The sequence below is a fragment of the Staurois parvus genome, unplaced genomic scaffold (genome assembly GCF_062004578.1).
Source record: "Staurois parvus isolate SC_StPar_1 unplaced genomic scaffold, SC_StPar_1.0 ptg000015l, whole genome shotgun sequence".
In the NCBI taxonomy this organism is placed as follows: Eukaryota; Metazoa; Chordata; class Amphibia; order Anura; family Ranidae; genus Staurois; species Staurois parvus.
Window position 1 is genome coordinate 7,386,653 of NW_028317811.1, and position 20,994 is coordinate 7,407,646.

Genomic DNA, 20,994 nt, shown 5'->3' on the forward strand with positions numbered 1-20,994 from the left:
TTGTTTTTCAGTAAGACTACAGACTGATAAACTTCAGCTGTGAGCAAGAAACAGAAAAATACAACCACAGTTGAGGAGAAAGAGATACATTGTTCCAGTTTGCATCAATGTAAGTATGCATGTGCTATACCTGTGGAAGCTTGAAATTACTGTAGTAGGCCCCACTACTGAAGGGACCTCTGCTAGCTTCCAGACCCTGTGCTGAGCAACTTCCCTGCTGTTTTGCATGTATTGCATTCTTGAGAAAATGCAGTGTCCTTTGAGCGGTGCCTGTGCTGAGTGAGCAATCTCCTGTATTTCTGAAGCAGAAGGGCAGCTGCTCAACATAGGATCTGGAAGCAAACAGCGATCACTGTGTCTACTACAGTGATTCCTAGCTCCCACAAGTATAGCACATGTAAACTTACCTTTGTCCAAGTTGGACCACTGTAATGATTGAAACATTTTCATATCTAAATTTCAGCTTTATGGAGTGAATAGGATTTTCTGCAGGTACAGATATAATTCAGGTTTTTTTTCCCCACACTGGGCCCCTATAGGTATCTGCCCCTCTATTGCTTACAAAAGTTGGCCATACATGGTATGTTTTGTTCATTCAACCAGTGGGTTAAACAAATAAGGAAAATTTGGTAATTTTTTTTTTTTTATCACATATTCGATGTGGATGAGGGAATCCTCCCAGCTGTATCATTGTATTCTGACAGCAGAGAGACTCCCCCCTCCATCAGAATACCCAGAACAGTTCTGCAGATTGGTAGATTGACTGACTTCTGTTCAACCACAGTGGCCATTCATGGTTCAAAATTCGTCCATTCCCTGCTGGAGCAGCTGAATTTCGATTAGCCATGGTCACAGGATCTACAATTTATTAACACGTTCTCTGTTGCAATGACACCAATGCTGTGCCAAATCTAATAATCCCTTCTAATTTTATACTAGCCATTTTTCTCCATCTTTCTGGTCTTCTCTAATCATGCAATGGCTCATAGTAGGATCCACCCCACTTTCCTGAAAGCCTAAACTGTGCATGATAGGCATAATGGCAAAGAAAAATAATATGAGGGAGATATGGAATTCTGTAAGTTTGTTTCTTTAAGGTTATACTAAAATCTGACAAATGACACCATGTAACCTAAGGCTGCTCCTGTCCAAACCATTGAACTGTAACTTTAGTCATAGACTAATTCCGTTGGACTAGCAGCATTGGAAGTTCAGCACTACCAGTCTATTAATGATTTAGAATGGATCAACTCTCAAAACTGATGTTCTTTCTTACATGGAGTATAGAAAGCTTATCCATAGACGGCCCTGGTCTTGAGAGGGCAGCAGGGCGAGGCATAGCTAACAGTTCCAGGATTACCATCTAGCCAATTACCACCATTAAGGGACACTTCAGAGTCCAGGAGACTGTGTGGAGTTGTTCACTTACATGTATGACCTGTTTTATGGTTTTGCTGTAAAACCTATACACAGGGGTGGACTGACAACTAATGGGGCCCCCGGGCAATAGGGGATCATGGGGCCCCTGTATCCTCGCCCACACTCAAATCACACCCAAAAAAGCCTATGAAAGGTACCAGGGACATCTCATGGGGCCCCTACTGACCCCGGGCCCTCGGGCAGTGCCCGAGTTCCCCAATGGTCAGTCCACCCCTGCCTATACATATAGTGATTTATCCTGAAATCTGTATCCTTTTACTTTAGGTGCCTGAATCTACCATACATGCCTTTACTTTTTCATCCTCAATGCTTGGCGAGGAGGTTCAACTTCATTTCATCATCCCCAAGTCCAAAGAACCTCACTTCGTGTTCAGCAAACAGGGCAAACACCTGGAAAGCATGAGGCTCCCCCTGGTGTCTGATAAAGTAAGCGTCTCTTTCACTTGCACTCCTCAATATATACGACAAAGAGTAATGTAGTGATTATATTGACAAATTTCTCCACAGAACCCCAACATTAAGAGTCCAATTTTTACCCCTTCAAGTGGCCGACATGAACATGGACTATTAAACCTATATCATGCCATGGAAGGTAACAGTCACCTGCATATCATGGTTGTAAAGGAGTATGAGATGCCACTTTACCGAAAGTACTGGGCCAATCACATCATGCTGGTTCTTCCTAGCATGTTTAATAATGCTGGAGCTGGTAAGTGATGACATCTATCCATTGTGTCCTTATCTTAACACCGTACACTATATTGGGCAATCTCTTTTGGTTGTTAGATCTGTAACCAATTCTGTGTCAAAGTATATGGAAGATCAAGAGGCCTGTATCTGAATGCATAGCCTATTACTAAATGAATTCCTGTAGTATCATGCAGGCGCGTGCTTCTGCCATACCTATTTGCTACCTAGAGCTCAAACAGCTGTTAGGAGAGGCAGCTTGTTCTGAGCAATGGTGATATAATACCATTAACAAATATGGATGCCCAATGCCCAAAAATTACTCTTTGGTAAATTTATCAGGTTCATGGTTTATAAATTTTTATTAAGCGCATCAGAGATACATTAACAAAATTTAATCCTGTCATGTTCGTGTAAAAAAGAAAAGTCATTTTTAATATAACTAGTATTCATACCTAAATCTGTTGGCAAAGCAACATTCACAGTGGGAGGGACAGTACTGAGCTAATCATGGCTCTGCTGCTTTGTGTGGTGCTGTCAGTAATCATATTGAGCATGCTTACTGGAGGAGGAGAGACTTTTTTGACCTTTTCAGTGTGTTGCTTCTCCTTTTCTGTCCAGTCACAGGGTGAGAGCAGGTTGGCGACCTACCTTTATTGCCTAAAGAGACCCCATCACAAAAATTGCTTTTGAAAGGACAGGCATTTTGGGTGCTTGCTTGCAGAGTTTATTCATTACATAAATTATTTTGTATTCACTTGCTGTGTTTTTAACCTTGGTAGAGGTGATTGTAGCCGTATTCCTCAATCATTATCCAACAGTTTTATGACTATCAGCTCAAGCTTGACTTCCTCTGTGATGTGAGTGTTGTCTCCCCCCCCCCCCCCCCTTTGCTTTTGCTGTGTCTTATCTTTAGCCTCTTCTTTTTTTTTTTTTTTTTTTCATCTCTTCTAACATTCTGCTAAAACTTTGTGATTTGTATAGTACTGCTTGGACCTTGAAGAAGGGGACACTCCCTGAAAGCTTGTCCTCAAAATTTTGTTAGTGCAAATAAAAAAAGTATCACGGACAGTACTCAATTGTTTCTGTAACCTTGGTAGAAAATCTAACTATTTTGTGAGAGTCCATTCCCTAGCACAGCCCCCTTTTGTACTTCAAAGTCATCATACTACGTTGTGTGTTGGCCCAGCAACTTCACCCCTATCCAACTTCCTACTTAAAGTGGAACTATACCCATAACAACTTGATAAAAATATTAATGTTCTTTGGCCAGGAACATACATTTCACATAAATAATTATTCTACCAAAATGAGTGTGTGCTGTAAATTGCCTCCAGCATTGTTCCTCTTTCTTGCTGTAGGCTACCATTTTTCCGAAGCCCAGAGTCCTTAGCAGCATTAAACCTAGGCTGTCGGCTAACTGGCCTTTACAAATTCTGCATAGTTCTTAAAAATAGAAACTGAGCATGTGTAGAGCAGGGCGAGACAGTGTATTACCGTATTTTAAACAGACTAGAGGGTCACTTGAGTGACAGCTCTGTCTGTTGTGGCTGTTGGCATCACAGGAAAGATGGCGGTACCCAGCAGCAGCCTCAGGGCTTTTAGCTGTCTACAGGAGGGAGGCTTTTAAAAGTGAATAACATGCATGAAGTATATTAAATGAACATATCTTATGGGAAGCTTTTGTTGAAATGGATATTCTGGTGACATGATCTTTTTAAGGGCAGTAGAGAAAAGTGAGGGCACTGACATGGCTGTGAACATAAACATAATGTTATATAATAACTTAAAGTAAAACTTCAGGCAAACAGGCAGATACACTTTTGAAATGCATATAAATCAAGCTTTTAAATTTAGAAGGTGCATTTATTCATACAGAAATCTAAAAAGGCTTTTCATTACATGGACAATAAACTAAATGTGTGGCTATGTACTATATGTGAATATCAAAAGTAATTATTTTAATTGTGGAAGGATGGAGTAATAAAAAAAAAAACTGATTCCATAAAAAGTTCTATGTGAACACACTGCTTTATTCTTGTACAGGGGCTTCCAGGTTTCTTATTAAAGAGCTGTCTTACCACAATCTGGAACTGGAGAGAAATCGTATGGAGGAGATGGGAATCAAGCGTCAGTGTGTATGGCCCCTCATTGTTATCATGGATGACTCCTGTGTTTTGTGGAATTTACATGGCAAAGTTACAGAGCAGTCAAGGTATGTGAGCAAATTGCATATTAACTGAACTTGCTAATGAGTAAAAGGATATGTATCTATTAAAAACAGTCCCGTTTTCTGTGAGAAGTGCACAAAACGTTGGCACTATAATACATGAGGCCACTCTACATCTTACACAAGACCACAGTAAGGGCTAAAACGAACTTCTATTTTTATGCAGCAGCTTGCACTTTAGTAGTTTTCTGCCTGGCAGAGCCCATTCAGGGAAGCATTTGAAAAGAACAAATGCCAGTGTCAAAGCCAGTATGATGATGCAGGGATGTTGGATTCCTGTCGCCTGATGCCTGGGACATGTAGTTCCAGGCACTGGGCAGGTAGTTTCTTTCTACCTTTAGCCTTGCTGCGGGCAAGTAGCAGGGCTCACCTGTTAGGTGAAACAGTCGGCAACGCTGCCGCCGATTGCTTCCACACAGTGCCAGCCTCTCCACGCTCATGGCATGAGGTCTCCTGGGCTCCACTTGCCCATCTGATGGCCCGGCTCCCCATCGGCTAGAGGGGAGGGAGAAGAACAGACAAGTCCGCTCCCCTCCCCTTGTGCTGACTCGGAAGTGACATTATGATGTCACTTCCGGGTCCCTGTTGAGAGATTAAAATGCAATCCCCAGTTGAGACATCCAGCATCTTTTAGACCTTGGATGTCTCAGAGAACCTGTCACCAAAAATCATCACATAGGGGACCCTATGTCCCCTATGTGATGAGAAAAAAAAATTTTTTTTTCTAATTGTAAAAAAATGAAAGTTACACCCAAGCACATACCAGTTCTCCTCCCCCCAAAGAAAATTAATGAGGCCCCCACCCACATACATCCATAAAAGCACGCGCTGCGGCACCTACACACGAAACCAGCGATTGCGCTACACGTTACATGTCGCCGCGCACGCCAGAATGAGCGCAATAATTCTAGCACCAGACCTCCTTCGTAACGAGCGCACGCAAATTTATGGTTTGACAAGTTGGATATCTATTTACTCGCATCTTTTATACTTTACAAAAAAATATAGGCAATGCATGATTTTACCACAAAATTTCAGTAAAAAAGCAACATAAAAAATTGAAACTACCACTATTTTATTCTCCAGGGTGTCTGCTTTCAGAAAATATATGTTTGGGGGTTTTATGTATCTTCAGGCCTAAAATTATTTTTTAATCGTGTGCAAAAACCGCAAAAATGGCTCGGCAGCGAAAGGGATAAAGTATAAGTTTTGACCCACCCTTTCTTGACGAGCAGCCAATCAATGCTCAATATACTGCAAGGTCTCTCTCCTCCTTGCTAGTCCCCGGGTGCGGAGGGGAGGAGGAAATAAACAGCACAATGTTAAAAATATTACACGTTTAAGTCGCCATAAAGCCCTTTTTGTTTTAAAAAGCCCCAGACATTCCTAAAATCACCTTTTGATTTAAATACGGTTTTGGTTAAAAAAAAATTTTTTATCTAGACAAATAGATTGTCATGAGGGAAAAGTAGATTGGGGCACCGATTTAGTGCCTGGACAAACAGTTTTTAAAAAAATTTCCACACCCCTGGATGATGCAAGGATTGGATATGTTATATTCTGTTCAATATGCATCTTTGGCCCTGGGTGTCCAAGACTGCTGGTTTTGCCAGGGTTCAAGGGTTACTTTAGCCCTAAGTGGTCTAGTTCAGCATTCATTTTTTTTCAGTAGCTGTAGAGTCATAAAAGCAGGATATATGATGATTTTTACCTACACACTTTCCCCAAAAAGTAAGTCAAGATAGGAAGTTATTTTCACCTACTTTAACAGCTTGGAAGAAACGGCATGTTTAGTAGCAACTGAAATGTTCCATGCAGTACAGTATACTTACGGAATCACTAGAAATGTTATATGGCAAGCCATGTCATTGGCAGATTAGGGTGCAAGTTGTTGGACATGACACGTTCTTAGCTTCTGTAGTTGGAGTAGATATATGAAGCAGTAGTTACAGGGATCAGCTTGTTAAAGTATAACTAAAGGCAAAACCCCCTTTTTTTTTTTTTTTTTTTTTTTTGGATAGAGTGGAGAGGTATTAAAACACTTGTCAGGTTTTTATTGCTGTCTGTGCCCCCTTGAGGGAACTTCACCCTCTTTGTTTTGCTTTACCATTATTATTGACAGTAAAAGAAAAACACAAATTTTGGGCTGGCCCCTCAAAAGTAGTAGCTACGGAAAAAAAAAATGCTGAACTAGAACACTTAGGGCTAAAGTAGTAGAAGGGAAATGTTCCAATGGGGACACTAGTTCTGGTGACCTGGGTGTCCCCAAGGAATTCCCTTAATTTGGAGAGATTTTTTCTCACTAATTCTTTTGCTATGGGGCAGGAAATGAAGGAAAATCTCTGCAGTGGGACACAGCTGTTGAAAAAAAATCTGGCGGGTTATAACCCTCCCTTGCTGTGTCCAAAGTGAGGGGGAGGGGAAACATTTTGCGTGTAGTTTTAACATAAATGATTACTGCAGCAGCTAGTTATCCATAGACCTGTGGGAATAGACAGAAGTACCTCCACCAATGAAGGATCTCTAAATGTTCTTGAAAGTACTCCAAGGCGGTGTCATAGGAATTTACTTGAAGCATACAAACTATATGAAAACTGTGATTAAAACCGCTATTATGAAAATAGGTTAATTTTAGAATACATATAATTTAATGACCTTTTAATATGTAACTTTTACATTTTTGCCAGACTTCTAAAGAACAGCATCTATTGCAGTGTCTTAAAAACTCCAGCCCCTTTTATAGATGTAAGCTTGATGCACATTAGAAATGTGAGGAAACATGAGTGGGTTCAGCAAAGTTGATTGTGCATCACACTTTCACAGCTCTGTGTTCTATACTGATAATGTATTATAATTGAGTTGTACTGGCATATTCTAAATCTGGATATTTCTAGTCAATCTACAGAGATTGATTCTGGTATCAAGAATGTCTCTCTGAAGTATGTGCTACAACACATGGAAGCTACACCTAAGATCACCAACTATGCAATGCTGGGGATCCAGAAGTGGAACAGCAAGCTAAATTTTAGCTTCCCCAAGCGAACCTTCTCCAGGTGTCATGTTCATGACTTTATAATGCTCAACGTGGACCTGACCCAGAATGTGCAGTATGATCTTAACAGGTAAGCTGGCTTTATGGTAATATACTTTCTCATGAAAATGTTCTTGGACTTGGCTGGTCCAGGCAGGATGCTATGTCTGACAAAGGACAGTGAGAGAACATGGTACCCAGAGAAGCAACCATGACAGCTTGGACCATTTTAGAAAGGATTAAAAACATAATTGTGCAAATAAAATCACCTAGTTACACAAATATTATTACCCTGTACTCAGGTGTGCTATATCGCCTACAGCTGCTGTGTACTATCCACCAGGGATAAATTAGGACACTAGTTGCTTTAAAGTGGAGTTCCAGCTGAAAAAAAAAATTTAAAAGTCAGCAGCTACAAAAACTGTAGCTGCTGACTTTTAAAATACTTACCTGTCCCTCGGTCCCGCGGTGTCCTCAACAGCTGGTTTCACCGGCCATCTTCTCTCCCCGGCATCTTCAGTGTGGGCACCCGGCTGGGACAGCTTGCAGCTTCACAGCCGAGTGCCCACTGCGCATGTGCGAGAATGGGCCCCGTAGTCTTCGGGGAACTGTCACATGTCCCAGAAGACTACGGGGAGGGAGGGGGACAACTTCCGCTTCCAATCGCCTAGGCGATCGCAGCGAAAGTGGTAGCGAGTACCTGTCAAATTCGGGTCCCCGCTCCCCAGAGGTGCCAATCCTTAATGCGGAGTGGGGGGCAAAGACTTAAAACGGAACTTCCTCTTTTGGGTGGAACTCTGCTTTAAACACTACGCACCTATTAAAAAAAATACCTGGATAAAGGCTACCTGAATTGAAATAAATTCTGAGAATCCTACTGGATATATAATACTAATGAACACATAAAACAAACAAATGGTGATATTTAAAAAAACAAGTGTAATCTTAAAACCTGTCATCAAAGGGCAAAATGAAATCTTATCAACGTGCATTTAGTGATCCAGAGGCAGGGTAGTGGAATTTTGCTACTATAAGCATTAAAGGTGCCTTTTTAAAGCCTCCAGCCATTTTTTGTCTAGTATTGTGGGAAAGAGGTACATTTCCTTTAGGCTCCATGCACACTATGGTTTTTTTTGGGTTTTTTTAAGCTAAAAAAAAATGCTTGATAGAAAATACTGGTAATAGCGCTTTTAGTAGCGTTTAAGAGCATTTTCATTTTGTTAGTGTTTTTACAGTACATGTAAAAAAAAAAAAAAGCTGGAAAAAAAGTGATAGGAGCATTGTAGCAGTGTTTACGAGTGCTTGGTGGGGTTTTTTTTTTTCTGCTGGAAAAATGCTCCAAAAAAAAAAAAACTCTACAAACCCCCCCCCCCTTTTTTTTTTTTTTTTTTTTTTTTTTTTTCTCCCTGCTCCTAGATGCTGAAGCTCAAAAATGCTAATCGCCTAAAGTAGGAGCAGAAAACAAAATGCTAATAACAGCTTCTAGGAGCTTAAATAAAATGGTGTGCATGGAGCTTTATCCTTTTTTCTTTTTTGTGGCCCCACTGGTGTGCCACAGACAAAATTAGTGGTGGGCACAGTTGTTATGTAATAGGAAGACACAGCCAGCAATAAAGGCATTGCCAGAACTCTTCCTCCCTCTACTACTAATGTGATTTTGTATGGGTTTCTGTTGGATGACTACTCCCAACATTTCCGTTAACTCTTCTCACTAGGAAAAAGAATAGAAATTGAAACCTGACAAAGATTCCAACCCTTCCCTGCTCTGTCCATACCTAATAACGTTTTGTCAGCATCGAGCATAAAACTGTGCAGTAAGGAGTAGTGATCAGACAGATTGAGTCAGACTAATCATTCTAAGCTATTCATGGCTGATCATTACGGGGACTTGGTGAGTTACAACATGTCGGTGTCCTCGAGGCTCCATTCACAGTAGGGTGTTTCAAATAATGGGAGGAATCGCCGCAATTCTGCCCACAATCTTAAAACGCGCTGTGAAAGTATGAAAATGTGCAATCGCGTGTTCCGGAGCCATTCATTTCAATGGCACCTGAAAACGCAGGACGTTTCTGCAAATCACTGCAAATTTTTCCATGTGGCGAACACACCACGATTGCGCAAAGAATCATGGGGTTCTTTTTTACGTGATTCTGCATTTTTACGTGACATTGAAAGTAATGGCACCTGAACACTTGATCATGAGTTTTCACACTTGCACACATTGTGTTTTTCAAGTCGCCCGCAGAATCGTGCTAACATTTGAAATGCCCTAGTGTGAATGGAGCCTTTACTCTTTGTAAGCTCTTTTATGAATGAAAAGCTGTCCTTTAATTTCTACGAGGGTGTACATTTTTGGTGATGTGGCTTATTATTTTAGGTACTTCTGTGAAGACATAGATTTCAACCTTAGAGCTAACAGTGGAGGGTTGCTGATTTGCCGCTTCAACAATTTTAGCCTAATGAAGAAGCATATACACGTGGGAGGACACAAGGACTTCATTGTCAAGCCCAAAGTCATGGTATGGCATGCTGGTGATTTCATAATATAAAGAGGTATAGATTTGGAGAAGTAGTAGAACCAATGATGACTCATAGTAACAAATTTGATCATCAGTTATTTCTCATTTATTTTTGTTGTTGCCTAGTGGAAGGGTCCACTAAATAGCCTGATATTTCATGAATTAGGCCTTGAAATGAGGCAGGATTGAGACACTGGTGGTCAGCCTTAGGACTTGTGCTGATGGGCAAATGCAGCTTGCTTTCAGGTGTATGCCACATGCATATGAAATTATCTTGGTTTAAGATGCTTCTGAAACATTCAGAGTTTGACAGTTGTATTTGACCTGCAGTTGACTTCTTTCTGACCTGCTCTTGATCTTCTAAACCGCCTCAGCCTGCTTGCTTTAGGATACTTTAACATTTCCAATGACTTGTATAAAGGGAGAAGCAGTTTTGATGTGAACAAAAGCTTATTGGCAAGAATGTGTGGGTTTTTTTTTTGTTTTGTTTTTATTACTAGAAAATCCTCTGTTGTAGGCCTTTTAAAGACCTTCACAAATACAAATTTTGATTTGCTAGAAATGCAGCACCCAACTCCTAAACCCTGTTTTATGAACTGAGTGTTGTTGGCCTTCCCAGTGTCTTTTGCTAACCTTCCTAACCACTCCTACTCGCATATCTCTATAAAAAAGGCTAATTATTTTACAGTCCAAGATGAGAGCTCTTTGGGACAACTCTGGACAGTTAAGATTTCCTGACCAGATCAACTGTTTTTGTTTGTTTAGACGACTTAAACAGATATCCTAAAACACAATTTAACAGACCAAAAAGGGGGAAATAAGAGAAGGTCATTGTTGGGGTATACCTACAGTTTAACAAGTTGTGCAGTGCATGTTTGAGGCTCCCTGGTCTTGGGCCATTTCATTTCTATAAAGAAGATACTAGCCCCAGGGATTATAGCATGTAAATTGCACTGGAGGTCTGCAACCACCATTCTTTCTGGAGATTAGTTTGTGTTTTTAAATTGGGCAAGTTAAAATTCTAAAGCTCAGTTTATTTTGTTTGTGTATATAGACAAAATGGCATTCTTATGGTGTGTTTCTTCTCTCTTGTGTAGATAACAGAAATTGCTGGTCCCATCTCCCCTTTGCAGTACGTGTGTGCTCCAGATAGTGAGCAGACGCTCCTGGCAGCCCCAGCTCAGTTTCTGCTGGAGAAGTTTCTTCAGTACAGCGCCCACAAACTGTTTCCAAAGGCTCTGAGCAATCCAAGGAACCCACTATTGGCTGTAGACTGCTACCTGAATCTAGGACCTGAAGTAATCCCTGTTCTATGTGTCTTCTTCCTGTATGCTTGTAGGCTTCATTCACATGGGGTACCAAGGTCCATACGTCATGAATCTGACATTTGTATATGTGGCTCGATTTGCCCAAAGCTGCATGCAGACAGCCTATAAGTCTGGGAACGTGGCTGTGCAGACACAGCTGCTCATTCTAATTTCACAGGCATCTCTTAGATTGTAAGCTCCAAGGAGCAGCCCTCAACCCTCTTGTATTGAACTGTATTGTCTCCCTTTATATTGTAAAAGCGCTGAGCAAACTGTTGGCGCTATATAAATCCTGCATAATAATATTTATAATAAGGGTGAGCTGCTCTGAAAGCACACGATCTGCGTTCAGGGGTCTCTCACCTGCCGCTGTACTCTCATCAGATAAGGATGAGCGGCTGTGTCCGTTCAGCTGCTGTGTCCCCATAGACTTGAAAGGACCTGGAGCACCTGGTGGCTCCAGTTACATAACTGGCTGATTCCCAGTGTACAGGACTCAACGCCCATGTGAATGAAGTGTTGGGAAATGAGTAGTTAAACAGGTTACTGTTTTCCATCATTGTGATACACATCTTTTGTTTTTGTACCTATTTTCAGTACTCCCAAATGTTCAAATTCATCAAATTGGTATTAAATAAGTTTTAAGCATATTATTTTGTTATAATCTTCTGAATCAAATTGCATAGTCTGTGTTAATGTGGATATGTCTTCTGATGAAACATTACAACAAACATCTCTTCATTAAGCCATCATATAAAATGAACTGTTGATGTTCCACATTTCAGGTGACGCTGTGCTATGTGAGCTCCAGACCACACTCTGTAAATGTGAGCTGTGACGGACTGGCATTCAGTGGACTTCTGCTCTATTTGTGTGACTCCTTTGTCTGTGCAGGGATGCTGAAGAAGTTCAGGTTTCTTAAAGGTACATAACTTTAACCACCTGCTTGGACAGGTTTATACTACAGTATCGCTTGAGGTGATACTACAGTATACAAACCCAAATTCAGCCAAAACTACATTTTAGTTTTGAATTGAATGATGAGTTAAAAACTGTCAACTTTTTTCAATTATTGTACAATTAATACCTTTTATCGATCATGTCTTTTCACAGTTACAGTAATAAAATGAAAGCAGACACATTTGTAGCTGAACATTCGTATTTAGATAGATCTACATTACATCAGGATTTAAATGTCTGTCCTTTTCGGTAACATTTCACTTCCTATTCTACCTGACACCCATCATCTGAAGAGGAAATCAAAATGTGAGGGGTTTATCCCCTTTATTTAACTTAAAAAATTCTAGATTTTTTTTCTTTTTTAATTTTTTTTTTTTTTTTTTTAAGGAGTGAAATGGTGCAACTATGCTTTCTTAGAGACAGACATGTAAACTGCTCCCACTGACTCGTTCCCAAATGTATCTGCCTGGATGTCACGCTGACCCTCTTTTTCCAATACTTCAGTTATTAACTGAGGTTTATGAGGATATAGACTTCTAATTTCCTAATATGGTTACTTGTTCTGGATTATTGACACAAAATTATTGAAGCCAGAGGGTTCATATAACAGTCAGGCAATGAACAACAGTAGCTATATACTTCTCTTAGGAAAGGTTTACTTTAAAGTATGTGCAAGGCGAAGGACAGAAATGTAATCTATTGCATCTTAGTCCCTGGATGTGGTGGCTGCAGTAGTTTTCCTTTATTTTCAGATGGTGATCCTGCCAGCCACGTGCTTCTTGCCCTAGAGTGACATGCTCACTTGCTGTACTTTATCTATAGGCTAGCAGCGTTATCATAGGACTGGACTACAAACTCCCTACACCCTTCCTCGCCTCTCCTCCATAATATATAGGTGGTTCTGTAATCTTTAGATAGCTGGCAACAACTATTAGGAATGTAGCACAAGGAATTAGATCACTACATTTCAGGTCAACAGGTATTTTTTGCACTTATTGAACAGATATAACAAAAAATGTTTGATATATCTAATGGACCTAAAGGGGCCACATAAAAGCTATTCATTTGTTATGTATATTACAGTACCTTGCCAATTTGAAAATGGTGTAGGCCCACTGCTGCCTCTTGGGATTGCCACTCACATGTCCCAGGAGACAGTGATTATGAAGGGCGCATGCACACTGGGAAATTTGCCCAGGACACCCCTCTTAGCATATAAAGTCCAAATAGAAGCTGTATACTCTTCACAGTAGTTAACCTTGTAATGATGGGTGAATGCCACGGATGGTGGCATTCCAGAATCAGATGCAGAGATGTAAAGCCACCAGCACTCCAAATGTATTTCACATGTTTACTGTTAAAACGGCATCACATAGGGAGGACGGACATTTTTGGGTCTCATGGACCCCTTTGTCAAGGCTACATGGTAACATAGTTACATAGTTAGTCTGGCTGAAAAAAGACAAAAGTCCATCCAGTTCAACCATAGAAAAAAAAAAAAAAAAAGTTATAATCCTACACCCACAGTTGATCCAGAGGAAGGCAAAAAAAAAAAAAAACCAGAAAAGCATGATCCAATTTGCTCCTGCTGGGAAAACAAATTCCTTCCTGATCCCTCGAGAGGCAATCGGATATTCCCTGGATCAATTTTACCTATAAATGTTAGTATCCAGTTATATTCTGTGCTTCAAAAAAGGCCTGGATTCTTTCTTAGATACAATCCACTGAGCTGGCCAGAACCAACTCTTGAGGGTTTGGAGATTAAATTTCTTTTCCTCCAGACGTAAAGAGTACCCCCTTGTCTTCTGTGATGACCTCAGGGTGAATAGCTCTACATCAGTTCACTATATGAACCACTGATGTATTTATACATGTTGATCATATCCCCCCTTAATCTCCTCTTCTCAAGAGAGAATAAATTCAGTTCCTTTAATCTTTCCTCATAGCTGAGCTCCTCCATGCCTATTATCAGTTTGGTTGCCTTCTCTGTACTTTCTCAAGTTCGCCAATGTTCTTTTTGTGAATTGGTGCCCAAAACTGAACTGCATATTCCAGATGAGGTCTTACTAATGATTTGTACAGGGGTAATATTCTTAGCCCTCAAGTGCATAACCTTACATTTATCAACATTAAACCTCATTTGCCACATAGTTGCCCAATTAACCAATGCATTGAGGTTGGCTTGTAAATTGAAGACATCCTGTAAGGATGTTATTCCACTGCACAGCTTGGTGTCATCTGCAAAGACTGAAATGGGATTTTTAATCTCAGACCCTATATCGTTTATAAATGTATTAAAAAGTAAGGGTCCCAACACTGAATGGTCTGGGGTCATCAGTGGTGTACCCCAGGGTTCAGAGTATGAATCATTAACCACTACTCTCTGAATATGATCTTTTAGCCAGTTTTCTATCCATTTACATACAGACTTTTCCAATCCTGTAGACTTTACCTTACACATTAGCCATGTGTGGGGAACTGTGTCAAACGCTTTTGCAAAATCCAAGTATACCATGTCCACCACCACCCCTCTGTCCAAGGTTTTGCTCACCTCCTCATAAAAAGTAATCCGATTTGTTTGGCAACTTCTGTCTTTCATGAATCCATGCTGTCTGTTGCTTAAAATATTTTTTTTCCAGCAAGAACTTATCTATGTGATCTTTTATTAAACTCTCCAGTATATTCCCAACTATAGAAGTTAAACTAACCGGTCTGTAATTACTTGGTAAAGATTTTGACCCCTTTTTAAATATTGGCACCACATTGGCCTTACGCCAATCCAGTGGTCCTATGCCAGTCATTAAAGAGTCCCTAAAAACTAGAAACAATGGCTTTGAAGAGCTCAATTCTTTAACCAATAGCCGCCTGGCCAATAGCCGTTTGGTGGCTGGCAAAATGTAGATTTTCAGGTGGACGCCATATGGCGTCCTCCCGGGCATGCGCAGTTTTCGCGCTTGCAGAGCCGCGCAACAGCGGGGTCTGTCACCAGCCGTCTACCTCGGACACGGGCCAATGACAGATCTGAGGACCGGCCCCCGTTGCCGGTACCATGTGACCTGCTGTGATTCACATGACAGTTGTATACAGTGGATGGCTTCATTCATGCCATCCATTGTATACTAGTGTCTAGCTGTGAATGGTCACAGCGATCACATGCACATGTCGTGATTAGCTGTGGCCAAATCACAGCTAAGCACAAAAAAAAAAACCCTGAATGAATCGATTTCATTCAGGTAAATGCTTGCTTATAGCAAAGCAATTCTTTGCTATGAGCAAATTGTGTATAAAAAAAAAAAAAATACTGATCACTTCCGCAAGGTAGTACAATGTTACTATGGTAACATTGGACTACTTTGGACATAGTGAAATATGAAAAAAAAATCTTAAAAAAAAGAAAAAATTTTAAAAAATTAAACAAAAATATTTTTTTTTTCTCATACTGTCACCAGTCAGTGTCCCTGATCACCACCATGCCAGTTATATGATGATGCTGTACTGCACTGGTGACAGTATGTTAAAACAAATAGTGAAAATTTTAATTTTTTCATTTTCCGAAAAATTATGACAAATAAAATACAACTTCAAAAAAACTCGCCATGCCTCTTATGAAGTACGTCGGACTGTCTACTTTTAAAAAAGGGGTCATTTGGGGGATATCTGTACCGTTCTGACATTCTTGGACCTCAAGAAATTAGATATCTATACCATAGTTTGTGAACTCTATAACTTTCCTACAAACTAAAAAATACATCCTAATTTGGGTTATTTTCACCAAAGAAATGTAGTAGAATACATCTTGGCCTAAATTTATGAAGAACAATTATTTATTTGCAAACTTTTATAACAGAAATAAAGAAAAATGTGGGTTTTTTTTTTCAACATTTTCTGTCTTTTTTTTTTTTTTGTTTATTTAGCAAAAAATAAAAACCCCGGCGGTGATTAAATACCACCAAAAGAAAGCTCTAGTTGTGTGAAAATGATAAAATTTTAGTTTGGATACAATGTTGTATGACTGTGCAATTGTCACTCAGTGTGAGAGTGCTGAAACCTGAAAAATGGCCTGGGAGGGAAGGGGGTAAAAGTACCCGGTATGGAAATGGTTAAGGACCCGTGGGTGTATGGTCACATGATTATAGTCTCTATGTTGCCTTGAGAAAGGGACCCTGTGAGGCCCCCGAATTTTTTCCTCCTTATGCCTTTTGTGACACTGACATGGTAAAGAGGGGTAACAATGCAAAGTTATTTACTATGTCGGCACACATGCAGGGGATCCCGATGCATGTGCACAGATAATACCCAATATCAGAAAAAACAGCATATCTGCACATGACTTAAATAAAGGAATGCGCTAAAACCACAAACTATTCCTAATTTAGTGTAGAAACATTAGTGCAAAAGATATATATATCTATTCTCAATTAATATCAAAAAATATCAAAATTATGTGCAAAACTATTTTTTAGTGCATAAGTAATTTAAATAATTAAATTTGTGAATATAAAAAAAATGTCCAATTCTGAATTTCTTCAAATGTCCAAACAAATCCTTTTCAAATTCAGGTGCTCTCAAAGAAATTGTGCCAAAATCCACCACCAAAGTAAAGTTGGGTAACTCACCAGAGCTCCATGCTGATCAATCTCTAGATCAGCAAAAAAACGCTTTTTGCTCTGGGAGCAGATGGAATGAATCAACTTCTCAGGTGTGATGATCAATAGCTACACAATCATCCATAAGGTAGGTATCCACCACTCAATATAATGGTTCCAGGAGCATTATATCACTCTCTCTTTTTATCTCTCCACCGAGGTCATGTTTGGGAATGAAAGAGAAAATCATGGTGCAGCCAGTTTTTTTTATAAAAGTATCCAACAATTTAATAAAGATTTACACTCACAAATCTTGCTGGGCTTGCTGGATGCTGACGTCTGTGGAGAAAATTGAGTCACGAGCGCTGTAGTGAGTGTGCGGGGAACAGGAGACTGTTATACCATTTGCTGTTTTATGCTGTTATACTGGTGTCGGTGAAGACACCCTTTTTGTGAGTGTAAATCTTTATTAAATTGTTGGATACTTTTATAAAAAAACTGGCTGCACCATGATTTTCTCTTTCATTCCCAAACATGACCTCGGTGGAGAGATATAAAAAGAGAGAGTGATATAATGCTCCTGGAACCATTATATTGAGTGATGGATACCTACCTTATGGATGATTGTGTAGCTATTGATCATCACACCTGAGAAGTTGATTCATTGCATCTGCTCCCAGAGCAAAAAGCGTTTTTTGCTGATCTAGAGATTGATCAGCATGGAGCTCTGGTGAGTTACCCAACTTTACTTTGGTGGTGGATTTTGGCACAATTTCTTTGAGAGCACCTGAATTTGAAAAGGATTTGTTTGGACATTTGAAGAAATTCAGAATTGGACATTTTTTTATATTCACAAATTTAATTATATAAATTACTTATGCACTAAAAAATAGTTTTGCACATAATTTTGATATTTTTTGATATTAATTGAGAATAGATATATATATCTTTTGCACTAATGTTTCTACACTAAATTAGGAATAGTTTGTGGTTTTAGCGCATTCCTTTATTTAAGTTATAGCACTAAGAATTTTATTTGGTTTCTTTGAGGTGGAATTGCTGCTTTAAAGTATTAAGGGTGTGGCGCTTTTATTACACTTGTGATATCTGCACATGCTCTGGGATTCCTTGTCTTTGCACAGGGAATACCTGGCAGAGTCCTGTGGCACATCTGCATATGCATTAAATTGTGAAAGATGGTGACCTTGAAAAAGGTTGGGGGGAGCACCAGGTTGAAGTTCTGCTTTAAATTAGAATGCCTAGTCCCTTTACTTTAACAAATAATTTTAGTTTTTTTTAACAAACCCTTTACTTTAATCAAAGTTGAAGCTTACAGGACCTTACAGCACCTGTGCATTGCAGTGTGTAGGGGTGAGGTTGCTGTTGGCTAAGAGAGAGGGTTGTGCATGGATAAATCATACACACTGACCTATATCAGGGTCAGTCAGACAATAAGAATATTAACAACTCTAGGTATTTATTTGGGTTAGGAGCTAGAACATAATATGAATGCCAGGATGGGAAACATACATTCATCAGGCTGTTAGGTTAACTACAGCATTGTCATTCTTGTTTGCAGTATAAATATGTTGGTGGTTTTATTCTAAACAGATTGTATTCCTCTTACTTGCAGGTGCTACACTCTGTGTTATTTGCCAGGACAGGAGTTCTCTTCGGCAAACCATTGTACGTTTGGAGCTAGAGGATGAATGGCAGTTCCGACTGCGGGATGAGTTCCAGACTGCTAACAGCATCGATGACAAACCACTCTATTTTCTTACTGGACGACACATTTGAATGTGGCTGTGAAAGGTTGTTTTGATGCACGTTCAAAGAAATCAGTGGATTCAGATTTGTTTGCGTCTGATTAATGGAAGGACCATGTCCACATAACCAAGATTACCTTTTTGGCCTTCGGAGAAGAAACTCTTTGCTACTGTTGGACAGATGAAGACTTCAATGTTTTTTGCCTTTGTTTTCATTATTTGCTTTACTTTCATGAATTATCCTGGGTCTATGGACCACCACATTTTCAGGCTGATTATCAACTTTTTATAATTAGCACAAAAATGACTAGTGGAGCAGTCTTTCTACTTTTACCAGTGACGTTTTTAATGCAAATCATGGCCAAGCAAGACTTCTGTGAGACAACGTTCTCAATGACAGCTTTTTTTTCTGTCAACGTTTTAAATGTGTTTCCAGGTCAGAAAAGGCCTCCTTTTAAATCTTTGAAAAGATGAGTGTGCCAAATATATTCATTTATATTCTTGTATCCTTCGTATCAGTGATAAACCATACAAAAATGTAAATGGTAAATGCATATATAAAACTGATGGATGTGCCAACATATAAGGGCCATTTAATTGGCATCCTGTCAAGCGAGTGCAATGTCCTCTTTCATCCCCCCGTCCTGAGACATCATATCTAGCCACCTATTACATTCATCTGTTACTATATTAGTGAACCATCTACTAAAAGTAAGAAACATCCCGAACATTATATTCTTTTATAGGACTACAGAACGTTATGATTGCTTAGTACAAAGTGTACACCACTGTTATTTTGAAGCTGATGCTTGGCATTAGGTTATAAAGAAATGCTCCTTTACTTTTCCAAATATACCCTTCAATGCACACGTTCTTTAATAACCACTTAATGAAAACCTGGCAGGCTAGAAATATGGGCACTGCTGACTTGTTGTTGATGTTCCACGTCTAGCATGCATGTCCTCCTTTTGCTGTCCGGAGAGTTGCTGACTTAGAATAAGAATGTGGATATCGGGTGTCTGACTCCAAACAAGTATGTGACAGACTTGCCAGCTAGCAAAGGGAAGATGAGTTGGACATCCTGAAAAATGTGCCCTCAAAAAAAAAAAAAAAAAAAAAAAATGGCTATAGCAGCATCCATGTGTCGTGTGTTTTTTAATTTTTTTTAATTTTGTTTTTTCAGTTTTTTTTATTTTTAGACCAAAGCAAAATGGGCCAATTGTTTCTATTCTATTTTATGTGCTAAACATGCAGGTAACAAACTGCGCTCTTACTATTTCACTTTTTAAGTAACATGTTTTAGCTTCAGTTTGAAATAGTGTTAAGCTATTGAAGATTAAATGTTTACAAATTAGAACAAAATATTTAATATATAAGAAAAGATTTGCATACTTGTAATATATGTTGCATTGATTGGTGTTGCACATATTAATGTTTATTTAGCTGGGGTTTTTTTATATACTTCATTTTGCTAAATAGGCTTGCCTTTGGTGCACTCCTTATTGTGTTTCTGGTAAAGAACAATAGGGTCACCATTTGTTTTTGCTTGTTGGAGCTATCACATTTCGGACTGGGGTTATTCCTAGAAGGATGAAATGCTAAATGGGCCAGGTGTGGCAAAGATTAAAGGACAATATTTAATCTGTCTTTCTGTATTGTCAGAGAATACTGTGTTGTATTTCATTTTGCTCGAGCCCTTTCTGCCAGTTGTTCCAGAGAGCTGTATGTTTTTCCTCCAGCCTGTTATGTTTTCGATTTGCACTAAATTACTTCATTTTAGAATGAGGAAAGGCATTCATTCTGTGGACCTGTTGTAACACAAAATGGCATCTCTAATCTTTGTAAATTATACCCATTTTCTAATTTTATGATTTATAAAATGGTTTGTGAAACACTACATAAATTGTTTGACATAACAGATCTGTCACCAAAGAGAGCATGGATATTCAATGTTTACTGGTGGTGTGCTTTTTACAAAATATGGCTAATACGACGCCAAGGTTGCCTAGGTCATGAATTATGCCTATGTTGAATGTAATCCGAGTCAGTTATATCAGCATCAAGCTTATTTTGTTACAACGTATACAAATTATTTTATGTGATGAAAAATTTAAATATGCTGCTTAAAAAGGGACTTTATTGACCAAAAACTTGGTGAATTTGGCTTCACTAGTCAGTCTACCTCATGCTGTATTGTTAGCAGATTGGTTAATTTTATCAGTTAATTGAACTGTTGTTGTTGTTATTAAAGTTATTTACCAAAATGTCTGTAAAGATTCATGTTGTGCCGATAAAAAGTCCAATCCTATTTACCCGCTTTTGCACTGCTGTACATCTAACTACAGTGAAGTAGTGGACAGAAAGTGCCCTTTACAAACATTAATGGGTGCAACAACCACCCGATAGTGCTTTATCCAGTTCTAAGTAGATAATCTCCTGCGCTTGAGAGTGGGCCCAAGGATAGCAAT

General features: G+C 39.3%; 1 protein-coding gene across 1 annotated transcript in view; it reads left to right on the forward strand.

Annotated features, from left to right (window-relative positions):
• GREB1L (GREB1 like retinoic acid receptor coactivator) overlaps window positions 1-20,790 on the forward strand; it is a 155,651-nt gene extending 134,861 nt beyond the window's left edge. The window contains exons 27-34 of the mRNA XM_089678331.1: window positions 1,705-1,866; window positions 1,948-2,149; window positions 4,174-4,342; window positions 7,252-7,479; window positions 9,766-9,907; window positions 11,005-11,205; window positions 12,000-12,138; window positions 18,394-20,790. Coding sequence (XP_089534457.1) covers window positions 1,705-1,866; window positions 1,948-2,149; window positions 4,174-4,342; window positions 7,252-7,479; window positions 9,766-9,907; window positions 11,005-11,205; window positions 12,000-12,138; window positions 18,394-18,557 — 1,407 coding nt within the window. The 3' untranslated portion in view covers window positions 18,558-20,790. The remainder of the gene's footprint in view (window positions 1-1,704; window positions 1,867-1,947; window positions 2,150-4,173; window positions 4,343-7,251; window positions 7,480-9,765; window positions 9,908-11,004; window positions 11,206-11,999; window positions 12,139-18,393) is intronic.
• Window positions 20,791-20,994: the final 204 nt, after the last annotated feature.